The sequence below is a fragment of the Callospermophilus lateralis genome, chromosome 4, assembly GCF_048772815.1.
Source record: "Callospermophilus lateralis isolate mCalLat2 chromosome 4, mCalLat2.hap1, whole genome shotgun sequence".
Classification (NCBI taxonomy): domain Eukaryota; kingdom Metazoa; phylum Chordata; class Mammalia; order Rodentia; family Sciuridae; genus Callospermophilus; species Callospermophilus lateralis.
The window spans coordinates 126,465,911-126,481,463 of record NC_135308.1 but is presented as its reverse complement, the minus strand read 5'-3'; the positions used below and the strand labels follow the sequence as shown (position 1 = coordinate 126,481,463).

Genomic DNA, 15,553 nt, shown 5'->3' with positions numbered 1-15,553 from the left:
AGTAACTACTTCACAGGGTTATTGTGAGAACTAAAATGTATAGGTGACAGAACAGTGCCCAGCACGCAGTAAATTATGGTGTTTGTGGCTTCAACTTCTACTGTTTTAGTTACTGTCTTATGGATTTTTTAAAAACATACCTCCCCCAAATATTTCTAAAAGAGATGATTTCATAAGATTTAAAAACTTAAGAGCTAACCTGGCTCATCCAGGTTAACTCTTAAGTTTTTAAGAATACATCTTTAATTGTGTGAAATTTTCATTACTAAGAAGTGAAAAACCTAGTTATTGAAAGAAAAATGAAGACTGGCATGGTGGCTCACACCTGTAATCCCAGCTACTTGGGAGGCTAAGGCAAGAGGATCATAAGTTCAAGGCCAACCTAGGCAACTTAGACTCTCAGAATAAAAGATAAAAAGGATTGGGGATAGTTCAGTGGTTATTCTTAGTTTCAATCCTTAGAACTGCTAAATAAATAGTGATACTTCTAACAAAGGTGAGGTCTTGACACCTGAAAGTATGAGGATGAATAGACCCCAAATGGATTGATAGACACTTGATACCAACTCCTTTCATGATGACTTGGCCAAAGTTTGTCTGTGTGAAATTCGTGCCCAGGTAAAGGCAGGCATCATTATTTGTGCAGTTCTGTGTTTTCCACATGACCTTGAACAGCTAGATCCAATCTTCTTCCCTATGGCTGGAGTTGTTGTTGTTGTTGTTGTGTGTGTGTGGGGGGTGCTGACCGGGAATGCCTGATCTATTGTCACAAAATATGTTCTTATTTCTCTTTCTTTTTTTTTTTAAATTAATTTTTATTGTTGGTTGTTCAAAACATTACATAGTTCTTGATATATCATATTTCACACTTCTTATTTCTCTTTCAATATTTGTTTTCTGTGTCACTTCTGCACAGTCTTCTCTGATGGCCTGACCCTTATTTTAAGCAAATACTCTGAGTTATAATGCTTGTTTACATGCTCATTTCTCTTGAAATGAATTCCTTGAATCCTAGGACTACATCTTATCCATTTAGATGGAAAGGATGTAGCTGCATGCAGAGTTTCTGATGCTAAGATCCTTGTAATTCAGTCTGGCTCTGCCACTAACAGGCCGTGTGAACTTCCATTTCCTCATCTATGATAAAGAGACAGTAAGAGAATATTTATGCAATGATTTTTATATCATTATGAACTCATGAATATTTGTTTACTTCTTTGGGTTATAATCCAACATTATTATTATTTTGTTGATGAAACTGCTCCAGCTCTTTCAGATGGCTCCTGTGTCCTTTTGACAAGCTTCCATCTCTCTCTCCTCTCTCTACTCTCGCCCTAATTTTTTATTTCTAACACTATAAAATGTTCCAGACTCATCTGGTGTTTTCCCTCCTTTAATTGGCAAATGGTATTTAGAAGACAAGATTTATGTGCTGGGTATGCTTCTTGTTATGAGTGTGCCACTGCTTCTAGGCTTAGTGGACAGAACTAGGAAATGGGTATAGGTTTATTAAGTTATATATAGATACATATCTCTATCACTCCAACAATCATCTGTCTATAAACATAAATTTGTACTAATATCTCTGACTCAATCTAGTACCACAGGGTACCCCTGCATATTTGTGACATTTTCTAGGATAGTGAAGGGCCTGGCTCCCGATATCTACAATTGTTTACTTATTTGCTTGACCCTAATACTATGGGTTGAATTATGTCACCCTAAAACTCATGTACTGAAATCCTAATCCCCAGTACCTCATAATTTGACTTCATTTGGAGATAGAGTCTTTATTACAGAGATAACCTAGTTAAAATGAGATGATTATAGTGGGCCCTAATCCTACTGATATCCTTATCAAAAAGAGGAATTTTGACACAGACACACATATAAAGGGAAAAGATGACCATCTACCAGCCAAAGAGGGATGCCTGATACAGATCCTTCCCTCATAGCCCCCTGAAGGGACCAACTAGTTGTTCACAACTCGATTTCAGATTTCTCGCCTCTAGATCTATGAAAAAAATAAATCACAGTTGCTTAAGTCCCCAGTTTAGTATTTTGTTATAGTAGCCCTAGCAAACCAATACAGATGTCCTAGTATACCTATAAAGTTAATTCATATTTTCTAATGCTTACCTAATGAGATATTTACCAACTATAATAGGATGTTTACATATAGCTCTTTTTGCCTCTATCCAATGAACATCCAAACTTTATTTTCCAAAGTCGACTTCCTTTTCACTTACCCCTTCAATAAAATATACATTTGTAATATACTTAATTTGTCAGTCTATTTCTATCCTATAATTCTCCAATATCTGGTTGATTTTTTAAAATTCCAAAACAGCAAATAGATTTTGACAAACATATAAAGTTATGTTCTCTACTACCTATAGAATATGAAACAATTTCATTACTTTAAAAAGTCCCTTCTGCAACCCTTCTGGAGTCAGTTCTTCACCTCTCCCCCAACCTCTGCCAATAGAAAGTTTTCTATCCCTAGAGGTTGCCTTTTTCATGTATTATATAAACAAAATCATAATATATAGGCTGGCTTCTTTCACTTAGCAAAACTTAATTGAGATTCATCCATGTTGTTGAGTGAATTAGTATCTCATTCCTTTTAATTGTTGATTAGTATCCCATGGTATGGATATAACACTGCTTATCAATTTACCTGTAGAAAGACATTTTCATTTTTCATTTTCATTTTGGCAGTTAGGAATAAAACTGCTATCAAAATTCATGTCCTGTTATTATTGTTTCGTATTGTGTGTGTGTGTGTGTGTGTATACATCTTTTCAACTCACTTGGCTAGGAGTAAAATTATTGGTTCACATGGTGAATGTATATTCAACTTCAAAAGAAACAGCCAAACTGTCTTCTAAAGTGACTGGACTATTTTGCATTCCCCCCGTAATGAATTAGAGTTCCCATTGTATTATGTCTTTTCCAGCATTTTGTACCGGTAAGCTTTTTTCCCCCAAATTTGAGCAATTCATTTTAAAGATCCATCTGTGTAGTCTTAACCATTTTGCATTCAGTGTTCTGATACTTAATACTATATGATGTACATCCACCACATTTTACTATCAATTCTCCCAATAATGTGCACTCTAATCATCTTCAAATTACACCATATAACTTGTTTTTGTAATTCATTATGATCTCAAAGATGTTCATTTTTTACCTTTTGGTACTGGTGATTGAGCCCAGGACTTTATACATGCTAAGTGCACATTCTAATACTGAGCTACACCCCAAGCCCCTAACCTTCTTTTTTATTAACAAGTTGCTAATTAGCCATGAAATTGGTGAGGCTTCCTGGAATGAGATAACATTCCAGGCTAACATCTCAATTTTATCTCAGAAATTCTATCACTATAAAGGTTATGGAAAGTTTAGTTCATTTTAATATGCTAATTATCTTGCATTGGGCATAGCTTTAATTAGAATATAACACTTTTTTTGAGGGGTGGGGGGGAGTACCAGGATTGAACACAGGGGCACTAGGCCACTGAGCTACATCCCCAGCCCTGTTCTATATTTTATTTAGAGACTGGATCTCACTAGGTTGCTTAGTGATTCGTTGTTTCTGAGGCTGGCTTTGAACTCTCGATCCTCCTGCCTCAGCCTCCTGAGCCACTGGGATTACTGGCAAGTGCCACCACTCCCAACAGAATGTAACACTCTTGAGGGTCCTATTGAAACGATTCAGTGCCATAAACTATTGAGCATGGGTCTATCTTGTTCATGTACAGTGGGTTCTTCCTAAGTGCCATTATCATGCCATCACAATCTTTGTTGGCTGTATAACAATATTGAGTAGGGAAGAAGGCTAGAAAAACAAGAGAATCATGTATGAAAAACCAAAAGAAACAAGTAAACCAAGGCATCTGTAGAACGGGGAAAAGAACCAATTTCATTAAGATTGGGGGGTACCTAGAAAAAGCTGGGTACTTTAATGGAACACATAATTACTAAATGTGAGGATTCATATAGAAGATTCTAGGCAGTTTGAAGCAATGTTTAGAGAAGAGGTTCTCAAACTTTTCCCTTTACACTCTTAAAAATTGAGAATTCCAAAGAACTTTTATGTGCATTATAATTATATTTATTATATTAGAAATTAACATTTAGAAAATTTGAAGTTTTTCAATTAAAAACAATAATAAAGCAATCAATGGCAACAAGGAAAAATCTTCTGTATGAAATACAACAACAAAACGAGTGGCATTGTTGTTTCACATTTCTGTAAAGCTCTTTCATATATGGTTTTACAACAGATGACTGGATTCTCCTGTCTGCTTCTATTTCAATGTTTCCTTGTCACATGTCGGGAGCCTCTGGAAAACTCTGCCATAGGCTTGAGAGAGTGTGAGTGTAAATGGTAAACAATGTCCTATGAATACTGTTTACCAATGTCCTAGTATTATTATAGAAATAGTTCTGATGGTCCTCTTTGAAGGACCTGGGGACACTCAGGCTACACTTTGAGAACCACTGAAAGTTACTATTAGACAATCCAATGTCAACTGAAAATTAGCCAAGAAGTTTCGTAATTTAGGATTTACATAGGGTTTACTTTTTTTAGAAAGACGACACAGCGGACATACTGAATGGTCTCATTATAAAGTAAGCTGAAAACACAGAAAAAATGCTAATTTCATCCATCAAATGAAAAGCAGAAATAAGGGACTGCTCATTAGGTAAGAGAGTTAGATGAAGGGCACCCCTAGAAGGCGTGGACACACTCTAAGGACAAGTAAAACCGGCAGAAGATGACGCCAAAGTAGTCAGGAGGAAAGAACGGTAGTTCTTAGGTGAGGAAGGAAAATGGTTTCCAGAGGCCTGGGAGTTGAAGGAATTAGGCCAGGACAGGCATGGGAACCAAGAAGAGATCAACGTCAAGGGCAGCGCGAGCGCAGCGTTGGGCTGCTGCCCACCATCCTCATTGCCTACCCCCCTTCGCCCTCCAAGGTGGGCCAGGAGTGAGACGTGAGGGTCAGGGCCCTGCCAGACTACGAATGGGGTTACGGTTTCTTTTTCAGCGAAGCCAGGAGAGAAAAGAGATGGCGGGGTGCTCAATAGAGGGAGGAGGATAGACCGTGGCGGGAACCCGAGGAGCCCAAGCTGGACGCTGAGGAAGAGCCCACCCCGCTGGTTGGAGACCTCCACAGAAGAAGGACGGTTCTGTTACTAGGCAACCACGCCCGGGCCCGCCTCCCGCCCGTGTTGCCAGGAGACAACGAGGCCTGGGGGAGGGCGGCGGAGCGGGCCCTACGTGCTGACGCTAATTGTATATGAGCGCGAGCGGCGGGCTCTCGGGTCTTTTTTAGCGCCATCTGCTCTCGGCGCCGCCTCCTGCTCCTCCCGTCTCCGCTGCCTCCCTGAGTCACTGCCTGCGCAGCTCCGACCGCCTGGCTCCCCGTACTAGTTGCCGGTAACGGATGGGGGCCTGAAAGGGAACGGGGAACGTGGAGTTGGTCGGGCGGCCTTCACGGAGGGGAGGGACGGTGGAGCGAGAGCAGTGGCTGCTGGCTGCCCTGGGCCTCCGGGTCGTCCGGTGAGGCCGGAGTGGTCTGCGGAGCCTGGACACGGCAGCCTGAGAGGGACCCAGGGCCGACCGGTGCTTTTTTCAGGGGCCGCTGAGGAGACGCGGGGGGTCGGCGCGCCCTACCGTGCCTAAGGTTTCTCGGGGCCCCACCGGCTTCTGCGCGCGGACGGGAGCGAGGCCGCGGCGACGCCCGGGTATTTTAGAGGAGTCGGCTGCCGCGCGGCAAGGAGCGGGAGGCGCTGGGAATGCGGGCCGGGCCAGTGTCGAGCCCGCCACCTCGACGCCTCTGTTCCCCCCCCCCCCCAAAGTAATACCCCGAGGGAGGCCGCTGGGGGATGGAAAGAACCGGGAAGGCTGCGAATTCCGACGGGAGGGAGGGAGGGGCCGCTGAGGGACCAGGCCCGAGGCAGGGGGGCGGGGAGGCTGCGGGGCTCTCCGCCCACTGGGGGCGGTGGCCGCGCGGGGCGGGGAAACCCCCGGCGGCTTCCTTCGACACGTGGTGAGGGGGCTGCGTGGCCGCCTCCTGGCCAAGATTGGAGACCCTTGCAGCAGGTGGGAGTGGGGGGGCGTGTGCTATTCTTACTTTCAGTGAAAGTTGTAGAGTTGGTAGGGTATGAAAAGGAATGATGAGCTCATAAGTCCCCGTCCCCTGGGTTTCCAACTCTTAACTGCTTCTCTTTGGTCTTAAATCTTTTTATTGGTACCAGAGGAAATTTCGAATGTTAGCTGATACACTGCCAGGATTTTAAAGAATTAATGCGTGTAAAGCGCTTATTTTAGCTGTTATTAACAAAAGATAGTATTGTGTGTCCCAAATACAGTTAGAACTTAAGATGGGAAGGTGGGTGTCTACACCCACCTTTGTTTTTGAGGAGTGGGGAAGGGGAAGGATTGATCCTCATCTGTCTAAACCTTCAAACGTTTCTAAGACGATAAAGGGTTTGGCTTGTTATAGTTTAGATTCTCACAGGCTTTCCGACATTATTTCCTTTAATGAGGTTCCCAGAATAGGATACTTCACTAGCTATTTTTAAGGTGAATGGGGTGGCGGGTTAACGTAAACTGACCAACCCAGGTGAGTACCTGCTACCTTGTCAGTGTGCTCCATTTCAGTAAAAATCTCTTGGCAATTAAAGGAGGCAGCCACTGAGGTCCTGTGGGGGAGGGCTAGTACAAAGGATCACTCAAGCGGGCACAGGCTGTCCTCAAGGAGTCCCTGGTTTAAACTATTACTGGTCTGATTTACTGGTCGGATGAGTTCCAGAAACACTATACTTTGAAAATCTCAGAATTTAAACCGGTTGCAAATTTTCAGGAGAGGTGTAAAAGAAAATTTGCTATTTTTGAAAATACCATCAAAACATCTTTTGAAAGTAGTGTCTGTGTCCTCTTTTTTTTTTTTTTTTTTTTTTTTTTTTTTGCATGCTGGGGATTGAACCCAGGGTTTTGTGCATGGTAGGCAAGAGTTCCACCCCTGAGCTACACCCCCAGCCCATGTCCTGTTTTCTTGTCAGCTTAGATTAATGCTCCTTATGTTAGAAGTAATAGTTCTACCTTTAGATAAGAGAAAAATCATACACACATGTGTAATTTATTTAAAACTGGAGGAAAATGAGGTTTTCAGTGGTCTTTAGGGATTTTAGTGTCTCAAGCTTGTTTGAAGTTGCTAAAGTGGAAATACATGTTCTATATCTAAACCGTGCAGTTGTACTTTTAAGACTGGAGCTAACATAAGCAGGTGTATTTAGAAGACTTAATCTTTTGTGATTTTAAAATGTTCTTTTCAAGCAAGTTGTTGGTTAAAGTAATGAAATGAGAAACTTCACCATACTTGTGTGCAAATCTTTGTAAATTTTATCTATTGTGAAATATCTGCTTTTTATATTATACCCATTAATTGAACGAATTACTAAGTTAATACTAAATGAGGCACATGACTGTCCTTACACAAGTTTTTTTTTGGTACACTCCTAGCAGAAGTAATGTGATCTAAATGCCATAGCTTATTTTATTATTCAATTTGCCCATATTGGCCCCAGGTGATTAATTTGATTATAAATTCTTAAAATATTTCAAAACAAGTGGTCTTTCTATAGAAGGGGCTAAAAGAAGCAGAATGCTTGATTTATAAAGGTCTGAGGATGTCAAAACAAAATTTTGTTACTTTATTTAGTATTTTGCTTGGTTGTAAATTCTCAGTATAATTAAAAGATTAAAGAATGAGCCCCCCATTTTCTCCAGTATAGAAATAATAATGATCAATCTATTTGGAGTCTTAACCAGGTTTAATCAAACCTGAAATCACTTGTAGTCTTGGCTAATACTTTGAGTAAATATTTAAGTCCCATTTAAACTCATTTCATCTAAATAAGTAGTTCTTGTTGGGTAGAGTGGTGGTTAGAAGGTGGGAATAGTTGCTTTACACCTCAGTGCATCAGCAGCATTAGAACACATTACTGGTGTCATGGAAAGTGGCTTCTGTACCTTCCTTGAGTTACCAATTCTGCCATTTATTGCTGCCTATTTGAATACTTTGCTTGCTGCGAAGTTTGTGCCTGTTGATAGCCACCCTCTCCCCCAACGTGGCCTGTGATAATCATTTTCTAAAATAAAGTAAGAATACAAAAGTACAATGGAAAAATAATAAAAGAGCAGTTACAGGGTGATTATTCAAGCCTTGTTTTAAAATTCTTTTATGAGTATTTCACATTTCAAAGGTAGGTAGTATTAATATTTTAACAAGGAAACAGTATGTCATGGTTAAAGAAACTATCCAGGGTTACATAACTGAGCAATGATGACTTAAAATGAGGTGATTTTTGTAGTGGTTTTTGAAGGATGTCCCTTAAACTGTTCTGATATATTGGATTCTACAGTGCTCTAGGGAAAAGCTACAGCATTGTATAGTTATGAGGTGTTCTTCCATGTAGTTGGGCCATATTTATGCAAGTTATGTATGCTGCACGTACTTGTAACTTTGGAAGTACCATGAGGATAAATTTTGTAAGTAGGATGAGTTTTGACCAAGGTCCTGGGTCCTAGGATAAGTTTCCCTGTTATTGGATTAGATGATACTCTATAGATATTTTTGGACAGAAGATAACAGTATTCTCAAATAGGAATTATTTTGCTTGGGAGTCTAATACAAAGTTCTCGGTTGACTATTGATAGCACTGAAATGAAAAAACTGAGTGTAAAAAAAATAAGCTGTTTAAGCTGAGGGGTTGTGTTGTAGTCAAATGCAGTGCTATCTAAAAATTTTTGCTTAAAGTTCGTTTGGAATGAGGTCTGAGGTAAAGGGAAAACTATATCCTGGGGTATTATTGTTTCCTTCTTTGGCTTTAAACCATTTTTGTTTTTTAGTGATTGGCTGTTTCATCATGAAGTAGTCATTTTTTGTAAAGGAATAATGATTTAGTTTAGTGAATAATCTATGTAACAGGCTGATTGGAAAGTACCCTGGTTTTTAGAATAGTGGAATGGGCTTTTGTTTTCAAAGTCAGGTTTTAAAACCTAACTACTTCAGGATTGTGTTGCTAAGCAAGGCGCTTAATATTTTATTTCCAAAGTAGGAGGAAAGCCTATAGTTCCTTACAGAGTGGCCAAATGTTTTGATAAATGTTGGCTTTCTTTGTATTCATATCATGATAGTATGGGCAATTTACTTAGAATAAGGATTACCAGAATGGTAAGAAGTTGATAGTAGGTGTCTGGACATCTGGTTATTAAAAGACCACAAAATGATCAGATTTTGTGGACTGATTTAGTCAATGGCCTGTCTTCTAATGAAAGATTTTCTTCATATTAGAATTTTCAGGATTAAGATTTACTTTCAGGAATACTGTTTGGAATCACCATGCCTTTCCATTAAGATCTTCTGTACAATATATATTGGATTATAAATTGAACCATTTTGGAAAAAGTGGCCTTTTTATATTTAGTAATACTCTTGAAGTTTTTTTCTGATGTTAATATATTAGGTTCATACTGGGTTTTGAAACTAGATGATGAATTTCTTATCCATAGAATGATACTGAATTTTCTTGAAGGCAGTCTTGGGAAATTTTTTTTTCTTTTGTGTACTGGGGATTGAACCCAGTGGTGCTCTACTACCAAGCTACATCCCCAGCCTCCTTTTTAAAAAAATTGTGAGAGGGTCTTGCTAAGTCACCAAGAATGGAGTCTATCTGGGTGATTCTCCCACCTCAGTGTCCTAAGTCACTGGGATCAAGGTGTGACCCCATGCATGGCCTGACTTAGAATCTTTGATAGGAACATTTACTTTTACATTTAATGTAATTACTCTGAAGTTTACAGGAGTATTTTACTTTTCTTTATTTTTTGGTACTGAAAACTGAACCCAGGGACATTTTACCACTAACCTCTACCCCAGCCCTTTTTATTTTTTTATTTTGAGACGGTCTTCCTACCTTGATGAGGCTGGCCTAGAATTTGGAATCCTCCTGCCTCATCCTGTGGAGTTGCTGGGATTACTGATGTGCAGTACTGTGCCCAACTTTTCAGGTTTATTTTAAAAGTGTGTGTTTTTATTACTATATTTTGGAAGTTATATATGCTGTTTTCTAATCTTTTGATATTCATTCTGGAAATTACTATTTGCATACTTACCAAACATTGGAGTGCTTATTCACATCACTGACTTCAAATAGTGTGATAATTTTAATGTTTTAACACTCACAATGGTAATTTTATTTCTTTCAAAATTCTTATTTAGCTGAACGAGGTGGTGTGTGCCTATAGTCATAGTGCTAGGGAGGCTGAGGCAGGAGGATTGCTTGAGCCCAAGAGTTTTGAGCCTGGGAACCTAATGGGTCCTCATCTCTAAAACAGACACAATCTTCACGTAGATATACATAGATAATCTTTTTTCCTTAATGTATTTTCAAGTATCCCTCTGGAATCACTTGCCTTCTATATGAAGATTATACTACAGAATATTTCAGTGATAATGCTTGGAGGGAGGTATTGTTAAGTGAAGTATTTGCTTTGTTTTCATTCTTATAGATTACTTTGTTTGCATATAGTATTCTAAGATCATCAGTTATTTTCAGAAAGTTTGAATTCTATTATCTTTTGGTATCTGATATTGAAGAGAAGCCAGCTGTCAGCTATGCCTTTGAAATTAATCTTTTGTGTACTTTCTTAGGTGACTTCTTTGTCTTTGGGATCTTGCTTTTTTGCTTATTTATCTAAGTATGGTTTTCTTTTTTATTTATCTTGAGTAGAATTGATAAAACTCCCTGAATCTGTGAGTTGGTATCTGTTTCATCAGTTCTGGAAAGTGCTTAGCTATTAATTTGTTCATGTATTGTTTCCTATCCTATCTTTTCCTCCTAGAACTTGAAGTTTTTTTTTTTTTTCCCTATGAGAGATTGAACTCAAGGTACTTAATTAACCACTGAGCCACATCCTCAGCCCTTTTTATTATTTGGGACAGGATCTCACCAAGTTGCTTAGGGCCTTGCTAAGCTGCTGATAAACTTGGTGATCTTCCTGCCTCAGCCTTTCAAGCCTCTGTTATTACAGGCATGAAATCTTTTTTAGACTTTGTTGTATCCTAAAATGTCTTCTCATTTCAGTACTTCCATTCTTTAATCTCTTGCTCTGTTTTAGAATAGTTCTTCTTTGCTTTCTTTAGCTCGCTTAATTCTCAATTTTGTTTAATCTACTAAAGGCGACCCTTTTAGTTTGATATATTAAGTTCTTTTCCAAATTTGCTGTTAACTTAATACATGTCTATTTCTTGCAGATACTGTTTTTTCTTCCTTTCCTCTTTCTTCCTTTCCATTGAACCCATAGTCTTGCACATGCCAGGCAAGCACTTGATTCCGGAACTATACCTACAGTTCCCGATACTATATTTTTAGACTTAGTAAGATTGGTTGTTTTTTGGCCTTTGTCTACAGTTTGTTTATAGTCTAATTGACAATAATTCTTAAGTCTTTGTAGGGCTGGTTTCTGTTGTATTCCTTTAGGTTGTTCTGGTTGCCTTTGGGAATTACTTGTATGAATTATTAGAGATCTAGAATACAGGTGCTTTTCACTTACATTTGATAAGCAAGTTCCTGTGAGTATACTGCCAGGATACTTGACGCTATCTTGGAGTTTGGAGCAGCAACACAGATGAAATGAATTTGGGCCATTTGTTTAAGAGAGCTGGCTTATAATCTCTGAAGACATAGCACTTTGGGGTTCCTGTTTATTTTCAGAAAGTTATTATAAAGATTCCTCATAGGATAGGCTCAAAATTTTGATTTCAAATTAAAACCAGAGTTCACATTTGCTGATAGTGGCAGTTGACCTCAGGGCAAAAGTATTTTCCTATTTTGCCTTCATTTTTTGACCAGTAATAATTCTGTATTATATTATTAATGTTTCAGTGCTATTAAGATTTTAATAAATTTGTTCTTTGCTTTTAATTATTTTTTATTGGCAGTATTAATCTGCATAATATAGCTTGTCATTATCGGGAATGAAAAGTTTTTCACAGATTTTGGAGTGCAGTTTTATGTCCAACATTGTTTGATATAATGTCAACCAGATTAAAAAAAGCAATGTAGGTATTAATATAAACCTGTATTTTTCAGTGTATTCTGATTATCTGAGAGCCACCTGTCCCAGAAGCTGCAAGGGGTAGGGGTTAAAAATGAAGATTTTGGCGGGGGGGGGGGGGGGGGGGAGCACTCCATTGGACCTATTGTTTTTTTTTCTTCTTTTAACTTTTAATTTTAGGTTTACGAGAAATTTGTAAACATAGGTCAGAGAGTTTCTGTATGCCCCTTTCCCTTTTTCTCCTAATATTAGTATCTTAAAGTTACCATGGTATATTTGTCAAGACTAAAATAATCTATTTTTTAACTGCCATTCCAGCTTATTATTTTGAAGAACTGTTCAGTGGTATAATTAAAAATGGATTGGATGAAAATAGCATGTGTTCTTTAGAGTACTTACCAGGTATCAAACTCTGGTTAAAGTTTTAACATGGATTTGTTCCTTGAAATTTTTTTTTTTTGCAATAGGATGAAAACAATTTTTAAATGCTGATAAAAATATAAAGCTGTACGTATGAGTGGAGTATACTTCTTGAGATAAATTCAATCCAATGAGGGAATTTTTTTTTTAACTTTTTATATATGATGAAATGAAGCCAGAAGTTGTTTCCCTGTTGATTGCTTCAAAGGTAGTATAAACCATAATGATTTAACTGAAATTAGGCCCAGTTTTATGAATGTACACAAGCAAAAAATCTAATTTTCTTGAATGGGCAGTTTGGATCTTCATTAAAAAGTTTTATTTCAAAAGTTCAGAATCTAGAGATAGTGCTGAAAACTGGACATTGAAGGTAGTTCTGTGAACATGTTAAAATGGCCTAAAAATTTAAATCTGAAATTCTGAGTTTTTTTCCCCATATATTTTTCTATATTCCAATTGCTAGATTTATTAGACAATATGTTAATGTTTCCAACCCAGGAAATTGAAAAATATTACTGATTTAAGTAAACTTCTTTATACTGGAAAACCAAGTAATGCAAAATGGAAAAATGAGTTCTCACCATGGTAAATCTGTATATCATCTACTACGACAAGACTGGGATCCTAATTAGAACAAAATGTATTCTATGTTTTTATAGTCAAATTATACTTTATTGTCATATAACTAAAAAGAAAAAATACTTTCAGGTTTCTGATATAGAAAAAAGGTTTTATTTAAGGGGCTGGTGGTGTGGTTCAATCATAGTTATGTGTTTAGCATGTGATCTGGATTCAATTCCTCAGCACCAATAAAATGTATGTAAAGGTTTTGTTTATATTATAAAAGTATATACGTGTATGAGCATACTTATATTTTATTCATGTCCTAATGGGATTTTGCCGTATATCTTATACCTTACATTTCCATATCAGCTCTTGAGAATTGCTTCCATTTTCACTATAAAGCATTTCCTTATATGTGCATTCCATGCTAATAAATTTATAACATATAAGTTGTGTATATTACTCTGAAGAATAGTGATTGGTAAAAGCATATAAATTTCTGTAATGAGTCTCATCTGAAAAGTTGGGAGAGACCTTAGCTTACACTAATGTGTAATTATATACTTGAGACATCTTGGGATGGAAAGAAATAGAACTATATAGGAGTTTGTGCAACAAAGAATTATTTAACCAGTTGTTCAAGATGTATAGGATTTGTTCACTGGGGCTTTGGAGGGATCTTGAAGGTGAATATGAAAAACAAGGCCTTAGATGCTCAGTAGTTCTTTTTTTTTTAAAAGAGAGAGAATTTTAATATTTTTTTTAGTTTTCGGTGGACAAAGCATCTTTCTTTGTATGTGGTGCTGAGGATCGAACCCGGGCCGCACGCATGCCAGGCGAGTGTGCTACCACTTGAGCCACATCCCCAGCCCGCTCAGTAGTTCTTTATGGAACATTCTTATAAGTAAATAAGGCTGGAGATGGATATATTTAAACTTTGCTTTTGATATTCCTTTAACCAGGAATAACTGTCCAGAAAAATACTAGTTCATGAGAACATAACTCAGATTTAAGAAAGAAGATTTATTAAATTTTTCCCTGTGTTGAAAGAAAATTCTCAATGATTTGATAGACACTTAGAATCCCAAATACATTTCTTTGAAGATTGAATATTTTTCTTAATTTTTGAATTCGGTTTCATCAGTAGTTTGCTAAACATTTTGTAGATATATGCTAATTGCCCAGTATCACTGAAGAAATTTGTCAGTACTACTAGGAAATATTTAAGGAAACATTTTTAAACAAAAGGAAGGTATATTAAAGATATATTAGGAAGAAATATTTTCTTTATAATTAAAGGACAGATACTAGATCAGTAATACTCCTCAGATATTACCACTTGACTTAAAATCAGAACCTTAAATACTCTTAAGTAATATTTAAGCATGCTGTTATGAGAGTAGTTCATCTTATAAGATTTTGTGGAATTAATCCTAAGGCTGAAAGATGAAAACTTGATTTTTAATGTGGAATTCTGTCTAAACTTGGTTTAGGTTTTTTTTAGTGATCTGGATGACTTAACATTCAGCCATTTTTCACTTAAGTATAACACATTTACCTTAAGGTTTTCTTCCCTCTCTCAGAAGTATTCTCTAAGCCTTAGGAATTTAAGTCATTTAATCAATCTTTCCACTAAACTTACTTAGATTTGGTAATCAGAGTGTTAATTAACAGTGAATCAGTATTACCAGGGTAGGTTGTTGCAGGGGATGGTGGGAATGGTTGTACATCAGTCATGTGAGATGAGATACAGAAGGTTTGTCTGACATAATAGGTTGGGACCTAGATTTTTACAATTAATGTGTAATCGTTTTTAAGGGCTGATGTGTGATGCAGAGATTACTAAGCCTTTATTTTTTTAATACCTCCAGAAGCATAAGTACAATAGGTAGCAAATATTTTTTTAACTTGAATTTGATAAAAAAAAAATACTGTTAAAAGTGAAGTGGATTTGTTCAAAGATGCTGAATAGCCTAAAAGTTCAGCAAGAATTTAACATTTATGATTAAAAGAATTTGAACAAAAGACTTTGGTAACACTATTCCTTTTACAGCAAATAGGAATTCTTTACTGATGATGTTAATATAATAATTTTTATATCAGATTCTAAAAGCCTACTCTAACATGTTTATTTTAAGCAATATTCTCCTGAAAAAATATTTTAACACTGATGTTTCTCTCCATAGGTATTTGAAGTTCCTACAACATGGCAGACATTGACAAGTAAGTGGCAAATAGTTGATACTTTTTGAGAGATTTGGCATCACTTTGTATTGTATCAGAGTTAACTTCTGTATACATTATATATTATGAAAATGTATAGTAATGACTAATGCTTGATACTTGCTATTATGAAAGTTGGGTACAGCACATCAATGAAAAAACACAGTATATATAATCACTTTCATGGTAAATCATTTGTCAGTGTGTATGCTT

General features: G+C 37.2%; 1 protein-coding gene across 6 annotated transcripts in view; it reads left to right on the top strand.

The window, feature by feature from the left end:
• The first annotated feature begins 5,283 nt into the window (after positions 1 to 5,283).
• The window catches only part of Nap1l1 (nucleosome assembly protein 1 like 1), a 33,168-nt gene continuing 22,898 nt past the window's right edge, over positions 5,284 to 15,553 (top strand). For 4 of the 6 annotated variants that reach the window (XM_076854887.1, XM_076854885.1, XM_076854886.1 and 1 more), the window contains exons 1-2: positions 5,284 to 5,446; positions 15,304 to 15,340. In XM_076854887.1, the coding sequence (XP_076711002.1) occupies positions 15,324 to 15,340 (17 nt within the window). In that variant the 5' untranslated portion in view covers positions 5,284 to 5,446; positions 15,304 to 15,323. The remainder of the gene's footprint in view (positions 5,447 to 15,303; positions 15,341 to 15,553) is intronic. The other 2 variants (XR_013091238.1, XM_076854888.1) reach the window with 2 other exon arrangements.